Source organism: Crassostrea angulata, chromosome 5 (assembly GCF_025612915.1).
Source record: "Crassostrea angulata isolate pt1a10 chromosome 5, ASM2561291v2, whole genome shotgun sequence".
Classification (NCBI taxonomy): Eukaryota; Metazoa; Mollusca; class Bivalvia; order Ostreida; family Ostreidae; genus Magallana; species Magallana angulata.
Genome location: NC_069115.1, coordinates 49716759 through 49736994, shown reverse-complemented (window position 1 = coordinate 49736994; position 20236 = coordinate 49716759). Strand labels below are relative to the sequence as shown.

The window sequence follows — 20236 nt, the reverse complement described above, 5'->3', positions numbered from 1 at the left end:
ATATATATATATATATATATATATATATATATATATATATATATATATATATATATATATATATATATATACACACATACACACTCAACAAAACTTTTAAGTGTTCACCCATACCTGTTAACCTTTCAAATCTGCTATGTGGGAGAATCTCCCCCTTACCAACTTGGCTAAGGGGGAGATTTTGCGTAAACGACGTTTTTTCACGTGAAATGCAAATATATAATAGATATCTTATTTTACCATTGTAATTAATTAATGCATTTGCAATCATTTTAAATTTTATTATTTCTATGACAACCAGTGTGCAATTACAACTTGTGTTGCTGTACATGTTCAGAAAACTATTATTTTGTTTGCATGGTACAATAAGGTACAATACAAGTAGTCAATAGTGCCACTTTTTATAATAAGTCTTCTTATTGTTCAGTATTGAACCATCACTGCATGCTGACATCTAGGGTAAACACAGAAAATTTATTTTGTGTATTTTGAATTTGCAGTGAAACCCAGTTTAGAAAATACCAGTAATTAATATTCATTAAAATTATTTTTTGCCTTATATATATAGGATAGATTTTTAATTCACAAAACAACATGTATTTCTCCAGTATCATTTAAAAATGATCTCTGCTGTAATGTCTATAGCATCCCTGTAATTCATAGTACCGGTACTATTAACTTTAAAAACTCTCGTGAAATGCTATTACACTTTTTCCTCGAGCTTCACTTTTATCGGTAGCTTGTATAAACACTCAGTGTTCCAAACTCACTTTGATTTTTACCGACCGTGCTGGCCAGACAGAATTAGTCACGACTCACTGCACGTGGCTTGGGTGCTTTACCTGTGCACCTGTTAAGTGACATCACTGGCTGCGTATTGTTTTCTTTGGTGCTACTGAGTAAAATCAAGATGTTTTAGTCTTTCACTTAATTTTTCTATAAGGCCTATGCATAACTAAATACGTAACTGATTCAAGTCAAAACCGGAAGTAATCGTAAAAAGTAAACTAGACTATAACATGTCATACAATGACCACGGTAGACAGTACTTGGATGGATTTTGATATATTCAAGCTACACAGCAGCTTTTTGAGCTCAAAATCGGAGAAAAACCCGCAGTGGTTGTTGAAATTTGCATGAATTGTAAAGATCCAGAATTGGGGGGGGGGGTATGGGGAAGACAAATACGATTGCGGGAGAAATTCGTCTCCCGCGCGGGAGTCTCCCGCGCAATGCGGGAGGGTTAACAGGTATGGTTCACCCAGTATAATGTATTTTGTATTTTTTATATGAAATAAGCACATTTATTTGTCTTGCCGTTAGGGTGACTGATTCCCACTTAACTTTCAAATTGTTAAGAACGATGCATTGACCTTGACCTCGGGTTGCACACCGAGATATTGACCTTGGCTAAATATCACTAACACTTTCGGTTGGGTTGAATTTTGCTCAGATTTCATGGATTGTATAAAGTTGCCAATGAAAGGATATTATGCTTACGAAATAAAAAAAATTGAATCAAAATAACGTTTCCTTCGGATTGCTTAATATTTAAAACAAACAACTTTAAAGTAAAACGATCCGCTGTCGATACAATGCAGACACCAATATTCCAACGGCCCTAGTTGTGTTTGCGGTGATCATTTTGGACAATTAAAAGTGGTTTGTTTTCTTTTTAAACTATCACCAAATCATAAAATAAAGACAATCGCATGCACAGAAAATACCAATTTTATGTTTTGACGTTTCGTCACAGGTTAACGACTTCAATCGGTGATGTTTTATTTTATTTGTACTATTGTTGAGAAGATATATCCATTACGAGAAGTTTAAATTTCACATCATTTTATTTCGTTATTTCAAAATTAATTGATTTATTAGCCTAAGGCTAAACACTCAAAAGTTTTGTTGAGAGTATATATATATATATATGAAATTTAAACCTTATCCACTACAGTATGGAAAATTATCAAAATGTACATCTACAGCACAATGTAGACATGCATTGGAAAACATTAAAACAATATATACACTTTATAACATTCATCAATTAAGTAGTTTTTACCTGTGAAATTTTCAGTACAAAGATTTATTCATGAGTCCACCACACACACTAAATTCAGAGTCTCTACACATTAAAAAATATTAAGCTTAAAATCGATGACGTCAATTAAGCGATTACAAGCATAATTCCGCCCGCATAAACAGCTGTTATAGGCCTAATTGAAATAAATCTAAATATATATATGAAATTCAGAGGTAAAAAATACTTACAAAATATATGCAGTAGAAGTATGTTGTTTTATATGACTTTGCAAATATTGGTTTATACTGACCTGTAGAAAATTGGTTTTGAGTAAAACTTTGACGTATAATATAGCAAGAATTAACCCTTAATATGGTGAGATTATTTAGTTATTTAGATTTAATTAGATTAATTTGTATCTTGATTATTTGATGAGCTGCTATATTGTCAACGAAATTATTGAACACTACTTATTACGAAACTAAACAACTTGATTCAACTATTTCATATGGCAGATGTAATTAGAGCATTCCTTATATGTAATGTTTAAGCTTTGATTGACATATAATTATTGAAGATTCCAATTCCACTTGTAGAACGAAAGAAGTGGAAAATAAAAGACCAAGATGGCTGAAAGCAAAAAAACGGAGTTGGAGATCCATAGGGAGATGATGACACTGTTATCACATCTTAGGGAAAATAAGACCAGAGTTCGCAAGAAAGTACCTATGGCCCAAACATCAAAGCAAGAAATCAAAGCTGACGTTCGCAAAATCTTGGAACAATTCCTAAAGAAACAACAACTGAACGATGATGAAGAGGAAGGTGCAATACCAACTGGATTTCAGAGAGAAGATGTTGAGAATGTGACTGAAACTTATCGATCAGGCAGCACAAACACATCTTGGGAAGAATACGAGTACCTTCGTTGTGAGGCAGGATGCCGGAGCAAAGTCATCAAGTCCATTCCCACTTGTTCTAATCGATCTCCCACCGACGATACGACTAATTTCACTTTCATTGATGAGTATGAACATGACGTTGAACGTTCTGATAAGGACCACTCAGAAAGGTCCAATAGTCCACCCTTCAGTGATAAGATACCGGTATATGGAGCAGGTCCGCCACAAAGACTACAGTCTGGAACAGAATCTGATACCGATAGTACTGACTACGATGAAGTCATCTCCCCAAACGAGGATGCAGAAAAGATAGCAGAAGGTAGAGCAAGGCCTGCAACGGGGCTACAGGGGATACGGGTATGTGAAGCAGGTGCGCCAGAAAGACTACAGTCTGGAACAGAATCTGAGACAGCAGAAGGTAGCAGAAGTAGAGCAAGGCCTGCAATGGGGCTACAGGAGATACCGGTATATGGAGCAGGTCGGCCACAAAGACTACAGTCTGGAACAGAATCTGAGACAGATGATACTGATTACGATGAAGTCATCTCCCCAAACGAGGATGCAAAAATAAAAACAGAAGGTACAACAAGGCCTGCAATGTGGCTACAGGGGATACGGGTATGTGAAGCAGGTGCGCCAGAAAGACTACAGTCTGGAACAGAATCTGAGACAGATGATACTGACTACAATGACGTCATCTCCTCAAACGAGGATGCAGAAAAAATAGCAGAAGGTAGAGCAAGGCCTGCAATGGGGCTACAGGAGATACCAGTATATGGAGCAGGTCCGCCACAAAGACTACAGTCTGGAACGGAATCTGAGACAGATGATACTGACTACAATGAAGTCATCTCCCCAAACGAGGATGCAGAAAAAATAGCAGAAGGTAGAGCAAGGCCTGCAATTGGGCGACAGAGACTAATGTCTGGAACAGAATCTGACACAGATGATACTGACTTCGGGAAAGAATTCATCTCCCTTAAGGAGGACATAGAATGGATACGAGTAGGTACAGCAAGGGGGCTACAGAGACTTATGTCTGAAACAGAACCTAAGACAGATGATACTGACTACGAGGAAGAAGTCATCTCCCGAAAGAAAGACATAGAGAGGAGAGAAGTAGGTGCAGCAAAGCCTGCAATAGGGCGTCAGAGATTGATGTCTGGAACAGAATCTGATATAGATGATAATGACTACCGTTCAGTAATAATAAAAAGATGGAAATCTAGAAAAAAGAAAGACATTGATTCAAGTGTCAATAAGAGAGGAGATGTTGTTCAAAATGTTCACACCCACAAAATTAGTCACGTTGAACAACATAACTACACCAATGGAAATAAATCGGGAATGTTGATGGAGAGTGAAGTGTGGGAGTGTAAAGATTTGGCTGGAAAGTCTGAACACAAGCATGGAGAGAGGCACTCCAACATAAGGGAGAGTAAGTACGAAAACTCATTGAGCTCATTTTCGTAGGTAAAAGAAATAATTTTTTCGCGAATATACGCAAAACTTTTGCGATATAACTCGAAACTTTCGCGATTAAACGCGTTATTTTCGCGAATTAACGCGTCACTTTCGCGAATTTACGCAAAAATTTCGCAAATAAACGCGTTACTTACGCGAATTAACGCAAAACCATTATATAAATATTGTCATTTCATACAAGAACCCTTATAAAGAAAAACAATTGAAAACGAACACATTTCAAGTTTTAAATCATAAAATACTTATTATTCATTATTATTATAATATCCGTGTTACGTTGATATATGAAGACAAAATTAACTTTTTTCCATATAGATATTAATAAATCTGATAAACTTTTTAACATCTTTAAATGTTATATGTCCCAAGTAGATAATAAGTTTGAGCTTCATTTTTTTATTTTCATTTGTTTGCCGACCCTGTGTTTTAACAGCATTCATTGATTATCTTTTTCTTATAAAATTGATATAAATTCAATCGTCGGAAACCCTTAAAAGTCTTAGTATTGATTTTCATATGACATTTGTGATAAAGAGGACGAATTTATGTCATCTAGATTTGAACAATAGCTTAAAAATTTCAATTCAAGGCTTGACTTATCTTTCTGATATTAAACTAGACGTTAATTATGTCACAGCGATATAATATGTATTATAACGTTTTGAGCAATGATATCCTTTAAATTCTAAAATGATACTTAATAAAACTTTTAATTCGAATTAAAATTGTTATAGTTAAAATATGTTGCTGCCTCATTTTCAATAATACAGCACCCATAAGAATGTGAGAAGCGCAATGAATTATGTCCTTTGAAAATCAGTACTAAGATTTTAAAGATTTCCTACGTTTGAATTTATATCAATTTGTATAAGGTTAAATCTGATTCATTTACATCTTTATATAACATTATTTTGTTTTATTTTAAATTAATGTCTATGTTTTCAGTAATTGTTCATCATAAGGATTCTTGTATGAAATATCAATATCTATATTGAATATCAATATCTATATTTAAGTTTCGCAATTAGTCGCGAAAGTTTCGCGTTTATTCGCGAAGGTAACGCATTATATCGCGAAAGTTCCGCGTTTATTCGCGAAAGTTACGCGTTTATTCGCAAAACTAACGCGTTATATCGCGAAAGTTTCGCGTTTATTCGCAAAAGTTACGCGTTAATTCGCAAAACTAACGCGTTTAATCGCGAAAGTTTCGCGTTTATTCGCGAAAAAATCCTACGAAAATGAGCTCAATGGGCTTTCGTAAGTAAGGAACAGACGTCTGATGATGAGAATGGATTCTTAAGATGGCTGAGGAAAATGACTTCCTTCAAGAAGAGTAAGAAAGATAAATCTGCCTCCCCAACCTCAAAAATTGTGTATCATTCAATCAATAACTTAAGATTCAGTACAAAAATTGGAATTATATTATTCATTATAAATATTTTTGCACAATACAAATTAATACTGAAATTTTTTTTCCGATAGACTGATAAGGAGAAATTTTGTTGGCACATACATCGAAAAGATGTTTAATATATGTTTAATATGTGTTTCCCGGCAAAAAGGGCAAGTTGTTAGTTGTACCTGTATTTATATAAAGACAAGTAATAAGATTTTCTGAAAAATTTTATTCTGATTTAATTTTATAGAATGGTAGAGAAAAGTACAAAAAATGCAAAATGTGTCGTAATTTTTATCTCTATGTTACCTTTTTCCACTTTTAGTACTTTACTTCTCTTTCAGCAATGCGTCCAAGACATGCAAGATCAGGACGGACTAGCTCTGAAAAAGACCGTCTGTACACTGCAGTTGCAGAGAAGTTGGCACACATTGGGGACCACTATAAGGCAACAAGTCCACTGTCTGATAGTACCAGAAGCTCCGTGGATAACACTGCGACTAGGAGAGCTAGTGCCAGAACCCCAAACCTACCGGGAGTGGACGAAAGAGGCAATAAGTCGAGTCTATGTTTTTATGGGAATTAAATGTTTAAGATTCAAAAACTTCATGATTTAAAGACTTGTTTCATTTGTTTCATTTACATGTATTTATGAAAATTATTTCAAAAGGGGATAACATACATATATAAAACGGAGATACTGGTATGTGAATTTTCTCTAAAACGAAATGTAAATGTGTAAAAGACTATTAGGCTTCAGATATAATTGTGCTTATCAATGGTAATGAAATGATAAGCAGAAATTTTGTAAGCGCAGATATCAAGAAGGTGTTTAATATTATACCTGCTATATGTTTCCCTGCAAAAGGGACAAGTTGTTAGTTGTACCTTCATTTTTATATAGACAAGTGATAAATTGTACTGTCCATTCTGTTTGTTCATAGGTGATGGATTGACAGCGCTTGAAAGACAATTGATTGACACTCTAAGAGAAGTGGGGGATTCTGTAAGTCTAAACTAATTGTATTACTCAGACATAAATCCTTGTAAATCTACTTAATTAATACACAATTGAACCATAATTGATAACTTATTGTTTGATATACCAGTAACTTTTATCATAACTAATAAAGGGGCATGATCATGATTTTGTTCAAAATTATTATTTCCATTTTTATTGTTTACAATGCTTCAGTAAGGCATTTCAACGAAAATTCTAGTGTCAGTGGTTGAGTTATAAGCAAGATACAGAGCTCACAATTCTTTCAGTTGTTATGTAATCAACGAGCCTTGTTTACATAACAAAAAATTGTCGACCCTGTATCTTGCTTATAACTTTACGACTGACACAGTGACTCAAATGTTGGTTGTTCATGAGAAATGCATTACTGAATCATTGTAAACAATAAAAAATAGAAAAATAAAATTTGACCAAAATTGTGACCGTGCCATTAATTTGATGGGTGAAAGAATATCAATGGTGAACTAATCTCGACCATGGAGAGACATGTGTGTTATACATACAGTTGTATACAGTGTGCATATGATGCCATTTAATCTACATGTTTGTACCATAGATACACCGTGTATTTAAATTTTACTCTCAGTTTCAGCTTAAATTATCTCCGGACGCTTTCAATGAAATTGCCAAGCAGGCCATGTACCAAAAGTTCCAGGAAGTGGTCGACAAAAAGACCGGTCCTGGCAACAGCTGGGACCATATTGCCGCCGTGTTCTACCTGACCAAGAAAGTCGTCACTCTGGCGGGGGTGGGCGGGGCCGTTGCACTGCAGGTCAAAGATCTGGCGGCGGAATACGTGGCCGATAAGTTTGCTTCATGGATTGTGGATCAGGGAGGTTGGGTAGGTTTGCCTTTAAATGTTGAAAAATACACTTTTCACTGTTGACAATTTTAATTAATTTTGTGTTGTTTTTACTGTAAACATGTTTACACCTGCAGTAATTGTTTATTAAATATTTAAGTAGGGGTTTACTGACTAATTTATATAACATATTTTAGAAAAACATATGGATTTTGGGTAAAAGCCATAAATTCTAAAAAAAAAATCTCAAATTATATGCATGCTGCGTGATAAAATGCCATTTTCGTCGAAGACATTCATGTACTAATTTTTTACTCTTACTTACTTTTACTATATTATTAGATCCACATGTACTTATTGTATTTATGAATAATTCATGATATTGCACCAGCAAATAGAAGTAATTGTATTGAGATTATTGGTGAAAAATTCAGCAAATGTCATTTGATTCAGCAGGGTTACAGGTAGTTAGCATACAATGACGTTGTAAATATTTCCATTTATATATTTGATCCGTTTACATTTTGATTGTTGTAGGATACGTTTCTGGACAGTGACTCAGACCTGGACATAGAGTGACCCTATCATAGGTAAAAGGTGCCCATGGAATCCACTGCATTCGGGAAGCTGGATCTCAAAATTCACACCTGTATCTTCACAGGTTTAAAGGGGCGTACGTGATCACGATTTTGGTCAAATTCTATTTTTCTGTTTTTATTTTTTTACAATGCTTTAGGAATGCATTTTCAATGACCAAATGAAAATGGAGAGTCAGTAGTGCAGTTACAAGCACGATACAGGGCTCACAACTCTTTGTCATGTAAACAAGGCTCGTGCCCTGTTTATGTTTACATTAGTTCAATATACCGGTAAAAGTCCTTTTTCAAGCTGATGTTTCCATCATCTTATTCATTTTAAGCATAAATAAACAGATCTTACCGTTTTCAACATTCATTAACATTCATTTTCGATCTAAAACTGGAGTTTTTACTTCAACGTTCAAAATGTTAACAAACGCTTTGTTTACATAGCAAATAATTGTAAGCTCTGTGACTCCCTTATAACTCCACGAATGACACTTAAATTTTGGTTGCCTGTTAAAAATGCATTACTGAAGCATTGTAAACATTATAATCGGGAAAATGATTTTTGACCAAAATCGTTACCATGACCCTTTAAATGGAGGATCTCGTGTTTGGCTGTACGTTTAACGTGAGCGTTGATGTTTCTGGACTATGAATGGGACTAGTATGCGTTAACAGAATATTTTTTTCTGTTGATTTTAAGAATGTTCTTTGAAATGAGAAAGCGGTTACTTCAATATTTGAAATCTATTATTTTCTTTAGATGTTTTTAACATTTTATTGTATTGCCTTTTATGCAAAGATAAGTTTGCCCTCAGTGTTTTGGATCCTGAAGTGCTATTTTAGAAATTGATTTGATTCATGCATGTTGTCAAAATTTGGTAAAATTGTTTCTTTAAGTGCCTGGCGTTTGAATTTGCAAGCTAAATATAAATTGTGCCATATGAATGCAAAAGTGAAAGGAGGTTTTCATTCAAATGAATAGTAAGAATAGTAAGATTTACATTTCGACGGTTCAGAAAATATTGAAAATTTTAATTTCATTCTTGCATTTCTCCAAATCAGAAGTGAATTTATATATATATATATATATATATATATATATATATATATATATATATATATATATATATATATATATATATATATATATATATATATATATATAATCCAAGAAAAACCTCGGTGGTCGGTGAAATATATATATATAACTTAAATAAATGAAAACACAAAGATCGAGCAAAACATAAGCACTTTCATTTTCTTCAGATGTTTTACAATACTTCATAACGATGTTTTACTCGATCTTTGTGTTTTCATTTATTTAAGTTATATATATATATATATATATATATATATATATATATATATATATATATATATATATATATATATATATATATATATATATATATATATATATGTGTGTTTTCATTTATTTAAGTTATATATATATATATATATATATATATATATATATATATATATATATATATATATATATATATAAAAAGCACTAAAAATGGCTAACGACACGAACAATAGCCATTTTTAGTGCTTTTTATATTCAGTTTACTGGCTTAGTATCTATTTATTAGATCCGACACTTTAAAGATGCCTAGTGTTGTTGATTCTATTCAGTGCTTTTTATATATATATATATATATATATATATATATATATATATATATATATATATATATATATATATATATATATATATATATTTATATACATATATATATACACCTTGACCCCCCATCAATTGGTGATTATTTGCATAGGTATACATTAAGCTACAAATCCTATGGTAGTTTATGGCAGTTGCTCGGGACTGGAGCGTGGTTCTGGACCCGTGAAAATATGAAAAAGGGGCAATTTTTCTGAAAATTTTGAGACCGTCCCTGGCTGTTCTTTATAGTGCTTTATGTAAGTTTTACTTGTTTTATTCTGAAATGTTTAAAAATTCTCAAGAGTTGGGACCATGTGTCCCCTGCATGTAAACCAATTTTAGCAAATTTAAAAATCCACTGAAAAATTAAATCTCATATATGAGCACTATCTGCCTCACATTTCCTCGACCAAAAAAACTATCCCCTGCCACCTTAGATGTATGTAAATATTGAGTTTGTTAACTTCAATAACAAATAAATTGTTTAGACAATTATGTTTATATTTTTATTTTTTTTATTTTTTCTATTTATTTATTTATTTTGGTAATTGTTACATCGTGACATCAAATACTGTTGCAACTTGCCATCATCTTTTTGTCACTCTTTCCGAACAAAGTAGCTATTTTCGTATGGAAATAATATTTTCGTATATAATTCACCAAAAAAAAAAAATAATGTCATCCAACTTCACTTAAATTGCTCTATTGGTATCTTTTCAAAATCGTTATAATCTTAACTTTGCTTTCCATAATTTTCCCCAGGCAAAATCATGAATTATTTTAGCAATCCAATCTTTGATAAATGTTTTTATTCATCCAAAGTCTTTTATCTTAACTACCGTTGTATGAGATGTGGAAATTATTAGATAGATGATGAAATTAATTGTGTTTAGTTACAAATACAGACTGAACTATTATCATTGTCATCAGACAAAATTCGGCTCATCCTATATATTATAAGGTATGGAGATAACATGAACTTCAAAGTAATTTTGTTTTTCTTGTGTCTGTAAAATAAGTGAATATTCAATTGACTTAACAAATGGTAATTAATGTTACTACGTATATCACTTTTGATCGTTCCCATGATTTTTAAAGCAGTTTAAACAATTTTTAAATTAATATTTGCGATCGAACCAGTATCCAGGCAATCATTTAATGGATCTCATTCAACAATGTTCTTCAGACATTTCATAGATAATGAGGTTTTACATATAAAGTAAAATACATCTAAATATATTGTTTGCGCACGTCATGTAATAACATGATTTCGAAAAAAAAAACTATACAAGTTGCAGCTAAAGGCTTCAGTGCTATCTCACTTACAAATGATAAATATTTCTACGATTTGATTAATGTTGTCTTGAATGACATTATGCTTTAATTGTAAGTAACCTTATGCATTTTTGTTTTATTTTAAATTGGTGTCATCTGGCGGTTTTTTTTTAATTGTTTTCAACTGTTTATGGATTTGTGCTGAATCGGCAACTTATCGGGGAACCTTCTAGATTTTGTCATGCGTTTATTTTTAATGTTCTACAATAAAATATTTAGGAATTTTGCCCTTTTTACTAAATTTATAATGACGTCATTTCAGTGAGGTCTAGTCCTAATTACAAGAAAATCTATAGGATTCAAGAACTCTCGTGTTTTATAATTTTGGAAGCTATATCTGAGATAACGGTATCTTTGTGTATTGGCACCTGACTTGATAAGACCACGTGATCAAAAGCAGGGAGTGATTCAGCATGTCCAAAAGAAAACAAACAATTTGCGAATAACCAAAGTTTATGTCAAAGCACATGCACTAATATTCTGTATTAAGTTCCTGGCCATTTCTTGTTCTGTTCAGGTAGGAAGTGACTATTTCTTTTGAAATTCTTAAAGAAATACACAATTAAAACGACGAAAAATAAAGTTTGTCGTCAAAATTTCAAAAAGTCATTATGATTCTTGATTCTCCCATATTTTTATTAAGATTTTGATTTTTATACATAACCTTTCCTTAATGACTGATATTTAAAAGGTGCGTTAACTTCAAGGGTCCTAAATCGTGCATGTAGTGATCGATATTTTCGCGGAACACATACTTACACATGCGTTGTCGGAACACCGAAACCCACTGTTAGTCTCAATCTCTCTGAAAAGCTCCGATGTACCCGTATTCTGGAGATATGTACCAGAAACCAACCATGGTTTTCCAATTTTATCGTTTTGTCGAAGACTGCATCTGTATTTTTGGACCATGTATATTTGATTTTATTTTGATATGATCGACGCACACATTTTTAGAGCAATGTTTCAGGTGAATGTAAATTGTTGATATCTCTTGGAAAGGGTCCAGTTTGACTTTTTATCTAATGGTCATTTATGTTCATTCGCCAATAAATGGCCCTATATATGAACACGCATAACTTAAGGATACTTCAATTATTTTCAAAAATGCAACATGACAAATTCTATGATTTTCACTATGGTCTTAAATTTAAATATACTTGGTATAAGATTCATAAACTGAAGATATATAAGCTAATTATAGATATTAATAAATTTAGTATGTGATATGATTTTTACATTATACCATGATGTGTTCATTATATAGGCACTCTCTAAATATCACATATATAGGCTATTGATATCAAGGATATTCCTTGTCCGTAAATGGTCCAAACCATAAAAAGTATTGATCGATGACAAAAATGCCATTTTAGCGCAATGTCTTCAGATAAACAGTGTGTATTGAGTCATTGTTTTACAAAACATCCTCAAATAAACTGCTAGGCCTATGTCAGACACATTCTATGCTCGAGTTACTCAAATAAATCTTGTACGAGTTGTCTAACGTAACAAAATTCTTCGAACAATCGAAGGAAGAGGGATGACACAACCCAAACAAAGACGTTTTCTAAGATAATTGTCCAGTTTAACTAGGAGTGTTGTCGTGAAAATAGTAATGTGATTTTCATATTTGCTTGAGTTCCACAAAAGACAAAGAATCAGGGTCCAAATAGGCAGCCAAAAGTCGCACAACGACCTTCAACATTTCCGCGGTTTAACAGTAGGATTTTAATTGTCAATTCTGTTGATGTTGACATGCCGATAAATGATTAGATAATATAGAATGAAAATGGCGGAAAATAATAATTCTTATTTCAATGTTTCTAACTTTAATTTCTTTGATAATTTTTTATGTGGCCTAAATCTTGTTGTTAGTGGATCCCTGTAAGTTTCTATCACAGTCTTCCTTCTCTTACTGTGGATTTCATGGTGAACAAAATAATGTTCTAGTTACATAATGGTTAACATGTTATTAACATCTCCAAATCATCAACAAATCATGATATTTTTTATCGATCATATATTTTTGTTATTGTTTTGTTTGAAATCTATTTATAGATGCATTATTGCTGATGTAAGCTCATGGTTAATCATAAGTTGTTTAGTTTCAGTTGGTTCTTAAATAGTCAATATCATTTAATTATTAATATATAATGATATATTCATGCATTTTTTCAAACAAGAATTTTGTTCAACTTGTTTAAATATCTGAAGATTAACATGAACTGTTGTAGTGGATCCAGAATTCACAAGATGTCTTAAATTAGCTCCATTCTGTAAAGATTGTTAGACAAGCTGGAAAGCTACAATTAATCATGGTGATACAAACAAGTTGCAATTTACTGGTCACAACAATATTAAACTATTTTTGGTCTTATTAATCTAATTACATGACACATTTTTTTTAAATGCTTGATACTGAAATATTTTTTAAAATTTTACTAGTTCATTTAGAACCTCAAACTTTCTCTTCAACCTGTTGACTAGACTAAGAAGATGAAGTTTATCAAATTTAGTTTAGATCTAGAGTCACTAATTTTTACCTTTGTGTAACACTTTATTTATGCCTCACTTTAGCAGGGTTGATGAAGATATTTTAAAAGAATTCCAGAGGCAAGTAAAGTGAGGACATCCGGTAGTGCAAAAGAAAAAAACAGCTACCATAATCACTATCAAAATTTGAGATTATGAAATCAAATAAATAGGATTCTAATAAATTTCCCCAAAAAACCAATACCAATTCTATGGAAAGCTTTGCATTGTTCACTTCAATACATCATATGAAGACAAATTTATTTATGTTTGATATCTCAAACACTGATATCTCAAATACAATGGATATGTCAAGTAATTTGTAAGTCCCAATCACTTATTTCTAAGTATTTTACCCTTGATATCTCGAATACTCGGATATCTCAAGGTTTTCAAACAGTCCCATTTAGTTTGAGATAACGAAGTTTGACTGCATGGTGTTATTCCGTCATTTGATAAAATATTTGTAATATATATTGGCAAGCAGTTTCTACAATTTTACAATCTGTTATGATGTATTTCAAGGTATATGGTATTCTTCCTTCCAGGTTTTACTTAATGAAGATTCAGTTTGTCATCTGATGGAGTATGATCATTAAGATGTACAGATTAAGGGTCCTCCACACACCTGGAAAAGATCTTCATACAAGTTCATTCTTCTATATAACTTAATGACATTGGTTTTTGTTTTTTTTAGCATGTGTTCGAATTGAAAATGACTCTGAAATTTTTTTTGGGGGGGGGGGGGGAATCAATTTTTGAAATTTTATTGCTCTTCATGAAAATAACAGTCCCTACAGTATTCGAACTTGGGACCTGCAGGTTGGTAGACCAAAGCTACACCCAATGCACCACAGAGATGGACACTAAATATTGGCGATAAAATTTGTTTCACAATGTGTTAAAATCACCACGTCCTATGTACTGTCATAAAAAGTATAAGTCATGGGGTGTAGAGGATCCTTAAAACGTATATTTTAATAATATCATACCTTCACAAGCACATCATGTAGTCAAACAAAGTCTTTCTGCCTTGTGACAATGAACTGTCGCATTCATTTACCAGGTTTCCTGTCATAGAATAAGGCATTTCTTTGAAATTTACTCCATTATGTATAATTCTCTTTTGAGATTGAATATTCAATTAAAATTAATGCTTTTTTAATCTGAAAAATAAATGCTTTGTGAATTTAAAAAAAAAAAAATATAAGCACCATGAGTTCTGTGAGAAGAGAAAAGTGCTATATAAAATGTAATTTTTATACAATGTTATAAAAACATGTACAGCAAAACTCGTTTATAACGAATTTCAAGGGACCATAGAAAAAACTTCGTTATAGCCGTAATTCGCTATACGTTTATAACGAAGTCGTAAAATATATTATAGCGAATTCGTTATAAGATAATTAGGGTTTTTCCGGCTTACAGTTTTCTAAACTATCGTAAATTATAAAATTAGTATTTCCGCCATTTACAAAAAATGTCAATATAACCATTTCATTTCAATTTTTAAAAAAATTCCGTATACTATTTGAATTTGAGTATTTTTTATAGGCATCTTAAAATTGCATGTTTCTTCAATGAAATTTGAAATAGAAAAAATTCGTTATAAAAATTAAAAATACGTTAACATTTTGCCAGCGGGGGTCTTAAAATTACTTCGTTATAGCCGTAAATTCGTTATAGCCGTGTTCGTTATATACATCAATTTTCTATAGGTTTATATAAGAAATTTGCCGGGACATGAATAATAATTCGCTATAGCCGTAAATTCGCTATATCCGTGTTCGTTATATTCGAGTTTTGCTGTACTTACCAATATCGAGTTCTGTGAGAAGAGAAAAGTGCTAAATAAAATGTAATTTTTATACAATGTTACAAAAACATGTACTTACCAATATCGATCCTAATGAATAACTAATGAAGACCAATATTACAATGGCTGGGTCACGTTGGTGTCATGCGCTTTTGATAAGTACACCCTCTCAAGATCATCATGAATTTATAGTACATGTATTGTATGACTAACTTGATCATTTGACTGAGTCTGTTCTTTGTTTATTCAACCACATGAGGTGTCTCTTGTCAACAAATGCAATCTTCATCACTTAATATATTTGCCAATTGGTGATTTATGTTCCTAATTTATTAATCCATTATGAACGAATTGTAAGGTTAATCAAGGTTTCAGTTGGACTTGGAGTTGTACTGAATTTTCATAATTTTATCACATTGTCTCTGCCCTAAATTATACATTAGTTCACTCAGTAAATTTGTTCCTAAAGTGCATTTTTGGGTACTGATATTCCTTTCTGAACATTTGTTGTTCTTTCTTTCTTCTGTCCCTTTTTCAGGCATTATGAATTCTTGATGATTTAAACATTCTTTTAGACATCAGCAGCTTGAGTTATCGGTACTTAGGTCCTTTAGTGCAGTTTATCTTCATCGTTCCATCTTTGAAACCTGCTTTAAAAATGTTAACAAATAACTCATCGTTACAGGTCATTGGATTTTCAGTATCACATTTGCTTTTAAAGAACATAATCAGTCTATGATTTTCAAATATTAAAGTAAGCATATCAGTTTCATTGAGTTAATTAAGTAATCAGATAGGTAAACAATGTTTAGTCCATTGAAAGATTTGGCAGACTTGAGCACAGGGCAGGTGATGATTTATAAAGACTGCAATTTCGGGTAGCAGCAATTCTGATAAATTGATTAAAGTTCAGTTGACATGACGTAACAGGATATTGTGTACATTCCTGAAATTTTTCAAAACTTTTCATTTTCATTCACCATCCTGACATATCAAAATCTTCATTTGACCATGACAAGAATATTAATGTTACAGTGAACATCCTACAAAAGCTAAGAGTGTTACATGTTAGGAATTTTCAACCAATTGACCTCGTCAGTTTAATCCTGACCATAGTCATGCCATTGTCTCATCAATGACTTTTTAAAATTTTCTTTCAAGGGTGCAGGCTCTTCCAGATATTGCTACTTAAATGGTCTGACAGGGTGATCTTGGACAGATGGCTTACTGGGACGGTGGTTCGGGGACACGGGGAGGGGGAAGGGTCCCTCCTTCCTCAGACGTCCGCCAGATCCCCTCTCCCTCGGAACAAATGACGCCCGACACTGAGGAGAATGTCATTGATGAGGCGGAGGATGTGATCAGGAACTTTATATTTGAGAGTTATCAGCATCAGCTGGTTGAGGAGGTGGACACTCTGGATTCCACCACCCCTCAGGTCCCGGAGCTGTGTGCCTTCACGTCGGATCCCATGAGGTTTGTTGTGTGGCGGGGACCTATAAAACAGCATGCTATTGAAGGATTTTTATCATGGAAAATTAAGCCTGTTGAAAGTTTCAGTAGCAATATATACATGTAGCATGAACTTAAATTGATATCTTTTCAAGGCCTGTTGAAAGTTTCAGTAGCAAAATTTAGAAATACTCATTGACAATACATACATATCTTTAAAATGATTTGTATATTTACTAAGTCTGGATATTTTTTAATATAAATAATTATAAAGATAATTTATTGATACTGGATCTTTTCCTTTCTCACCAAGCTATAAATATGGTTTTTTTTGTATAGTCGAGCTTCACAAGTTGGTCGGCAGTTGGCTAGGATTGGAGATGACATAAATAGGCGATATGCCGATGAATTCAAAGACATGATTAATCAGCTGAATGTGAATGAAGATACAGCTTATGAAGTGTTCGCTGGAGTTGCCAAAAAGTAAAGTCATCTATCATTACTGAATGGTTACATTTTTTAAAGAATGGCCTTCGTATGTTGTATTTCCTAAAGTTCTTCAATTTTTGCCCTGTTCTACATGTAACTATCAACATGATCAATTTTTGATTGAAAACCATACAAACTGAAATATACATTGTCATGTGCATTGGCATGTCTTGAAATAAATATTCATGCATGTTCAGAAAGATAATTTGTTTTTTTCTAAAAATAAATTTTACTGTAAATTTTCTCAGGTTTCTTTCTAGATAATGTAGTCTGAATTGATGCTCCAAAATATTCTATCATTTTTGTCAGTTGCTAAAATTATGCTTACAGTGTATCTTCTGTTTCAGGTTGTTTGCGGATGAAATAAACTGGGGGCGGGTGGCAGCTTTAATGTGCCTAGCGTACCGTATCACCATGACTGTTGTCAAGGAGAAAGCCAAAAAGTTTGCTCAGTTCATGAAGGTCATTGTCAGTCATGTTGTTCGATTCATCAAAGAGAAAATAGCCGGGTGGATTGCAAGTCAAGGGGGATGGGTAAGTTATAAAGAAATTTGTAGATATTTATAGCACATTATTGTTACCCAATTTTAAATTTGCTAAAAGCTCGTTTGAAAATCAACAGTTTTTAACTATTTTAGTTTTGCTCAGTTTTTAATTTGCATTTTGAGATTTCGTATGATTTTTTGGGGGGAGGAGTGGATAAGATGGTGACGAAAATATGATAATGTAACATAAAAATTTATATATTAATTTTCCTTGTACAATAGTGAAGTTTCATATTATGATTTACATTTGCATTATTAAAACAGAGGCAACTGATGCTTGTACCAATCCACAGACAGAATGAATTAAGAAAAATGAATATTGATTTTATTTTATTAATACTTTAAAGTTTTAATTTTCCAATTTTTAGCTCACCTGAGCTGAAAGCTCAAGTGAGCTATTCTGATCACATTTTGTCTGTCGTCCGTCTGTCCGTCCGTCCGTCTGTCCGTCCGTAAACTTTTCACATTTTCAACATCTTCTCAAGAACTACTAGGCCAATTTCAACCAAACTTGGCTCAAATCATCCTTAGGCAAAGGGGATTCAAAGTTGTGAAAATTAAGGACCACACCCATTTTCAAGGGGAAATAATTAGAAATTTATGAAAAATTTTGAGAAATTTTTAAAAATCTTCTTCTCAAGAACCAGAAAGCCAGGAAAGCTGAAACTTGTGTGGAAGCATCCTCAGGTAGTGTAGATTCAAAGTTGTGAAATTCATGACCCCCGGGGGTAGGGTGGGGCCACAATGGGGGGTCGAAATTTTACATAGGAATATATAGAGTAAATCTTTAAAAATCTTCTTCTCAGAAACTATACAGCCAGGAAAGCTGAAACTTGTGTGGAAGCATTCTCAGGTAGTGTAGATTCAAAGTTGTGAAAATCATGACCCCCGGGGGTAGGGTGGGGCCACAATGGGGGGTCGAAATTTTACATAGGAATATATAGAGTAAATCTTTAAAAATCTTCTTCTCAGAAACTAATCAGCAAGATGATTCTTTATAATTGTTAAGACTTTGGCTCCAGGACAATTCTTCGGCCTCACAAGAAGGTTCAGAGTTTGATGTAGCTAAATATCCCATATATAAACAATTGTAAAGGATCTTTTTGAGAACTGCAATACTCAACATTTGATATGACTATAAAATTGAAGCAGGCAGCTATTTTTTCATTAGAATCTTTTTGTATTACTGTATTGAGTTATTGCCCTTGATTTATTGATTCTTGATTATTTTAATTAATGCATCCACTGTTAACCAATTATTGTGATGATTATTTTTATACAATAATAAAAATTCAATGTATATAAGTTGTTCTGCATAAGAAGTTTGGGGTTAGGCCGGATTAGTTTGTTTATTTTTGATTTCCAATTTTTAGATACTATATGAATTATTTTAGGCCGGCACATATATAGGGACAGTGTCTATAGCATTATGATGAGCAACTGTTTGGGGTTAAATTTGAACAGATACTAATAGATTGAGTGTGTGAACATCCCTGCTCTATCTAATCTTCGATACAGAGTGTGCGGTCATTCCTGCCCTGTATCGCATTAATACAAGTGTGCAGTCATACCTGCTTGTATTGGTGGTGGTTGTAGCGGTGGTGCTTTGTATGGTCATCCCTGCTGGTGTTCAGGCCTTTCTAGCACAAGTGTGTGGCACTCCCTGCTTGCGTTAGGTTGAGCTGTTGGCGCAAGTGTGCGGTCATCCCTGCTTGCGTTAACGTTGGTACCTGTTGAGTTGTGTAGGTGTACGGTCATCCCTCCCTGCGTAACATTGAGTCCCTATATATGTGCAGGAGCGGTGATTAAAGTCTGCTCTTGTAAATATTGGCAGCAATCAGGGCTATCCGAGTTCCAAGGGGGAAAAATGGATTTTATTTATACAGGATCTACATGTATTATTGTACATTGTCCAGATTGTTTGTATTATGACTCCATTAAGCTGACTTTATCATACCTATTGTTCCTCAGGTGAGCGATGTGGCCCATGGGCCTCTTGTCTATATTATGTCTATTATAAATGTCTATTGATAATGTCACATATCATTTAAAATGTTTGATAAGACCATCTCATAATTTAAACAAGTAAATGTATATTGATTCCTAATTCACTTGAGTACCAATATGTGCATATACTGTTATGTGCAGCAATGGAGTCGATTTCCTTTACAGTTTA

General features: G+C 33.0%; 1 protein-coding gene across 1 annotated transcript in view; it reads left to right on the top strand.

The window, feature by feature from the left end:
* The window catches only part of LOC128183472 (uncharacterized), a 29781-nt gene that overhangs the window by 7283 nt on the left and 2262 nt on the right, over positions 1-20236 (top strand). Inside the window, exons 2-8 of the mRNA XM_052852456.1 lie at positions 2623-4366; positions 6154-6360; positions 6754-6815; positions 7417-7671; positions 16779-17050; positions 17366-17509; positions 17863-18049. Coding sequence (XP_052708416.1) covers positions 2653-4366; positions 6154-6360; positions 6754-6815; positions 7417-7671; positions 16779-17050; positions 17366-17509; positions 17863-18049 — 2841 coding nt within the window. The 5' untranslated portion in view covers positions 2623-2652. The remainder of the gene's footprint in view (positions 1-2622; positions 4367-6153; positions 6361-6753; positions 6816-7416; positions 7672-16778; positions 17051-17365; positions 17510-17862; positions 18050-20236) is intronic.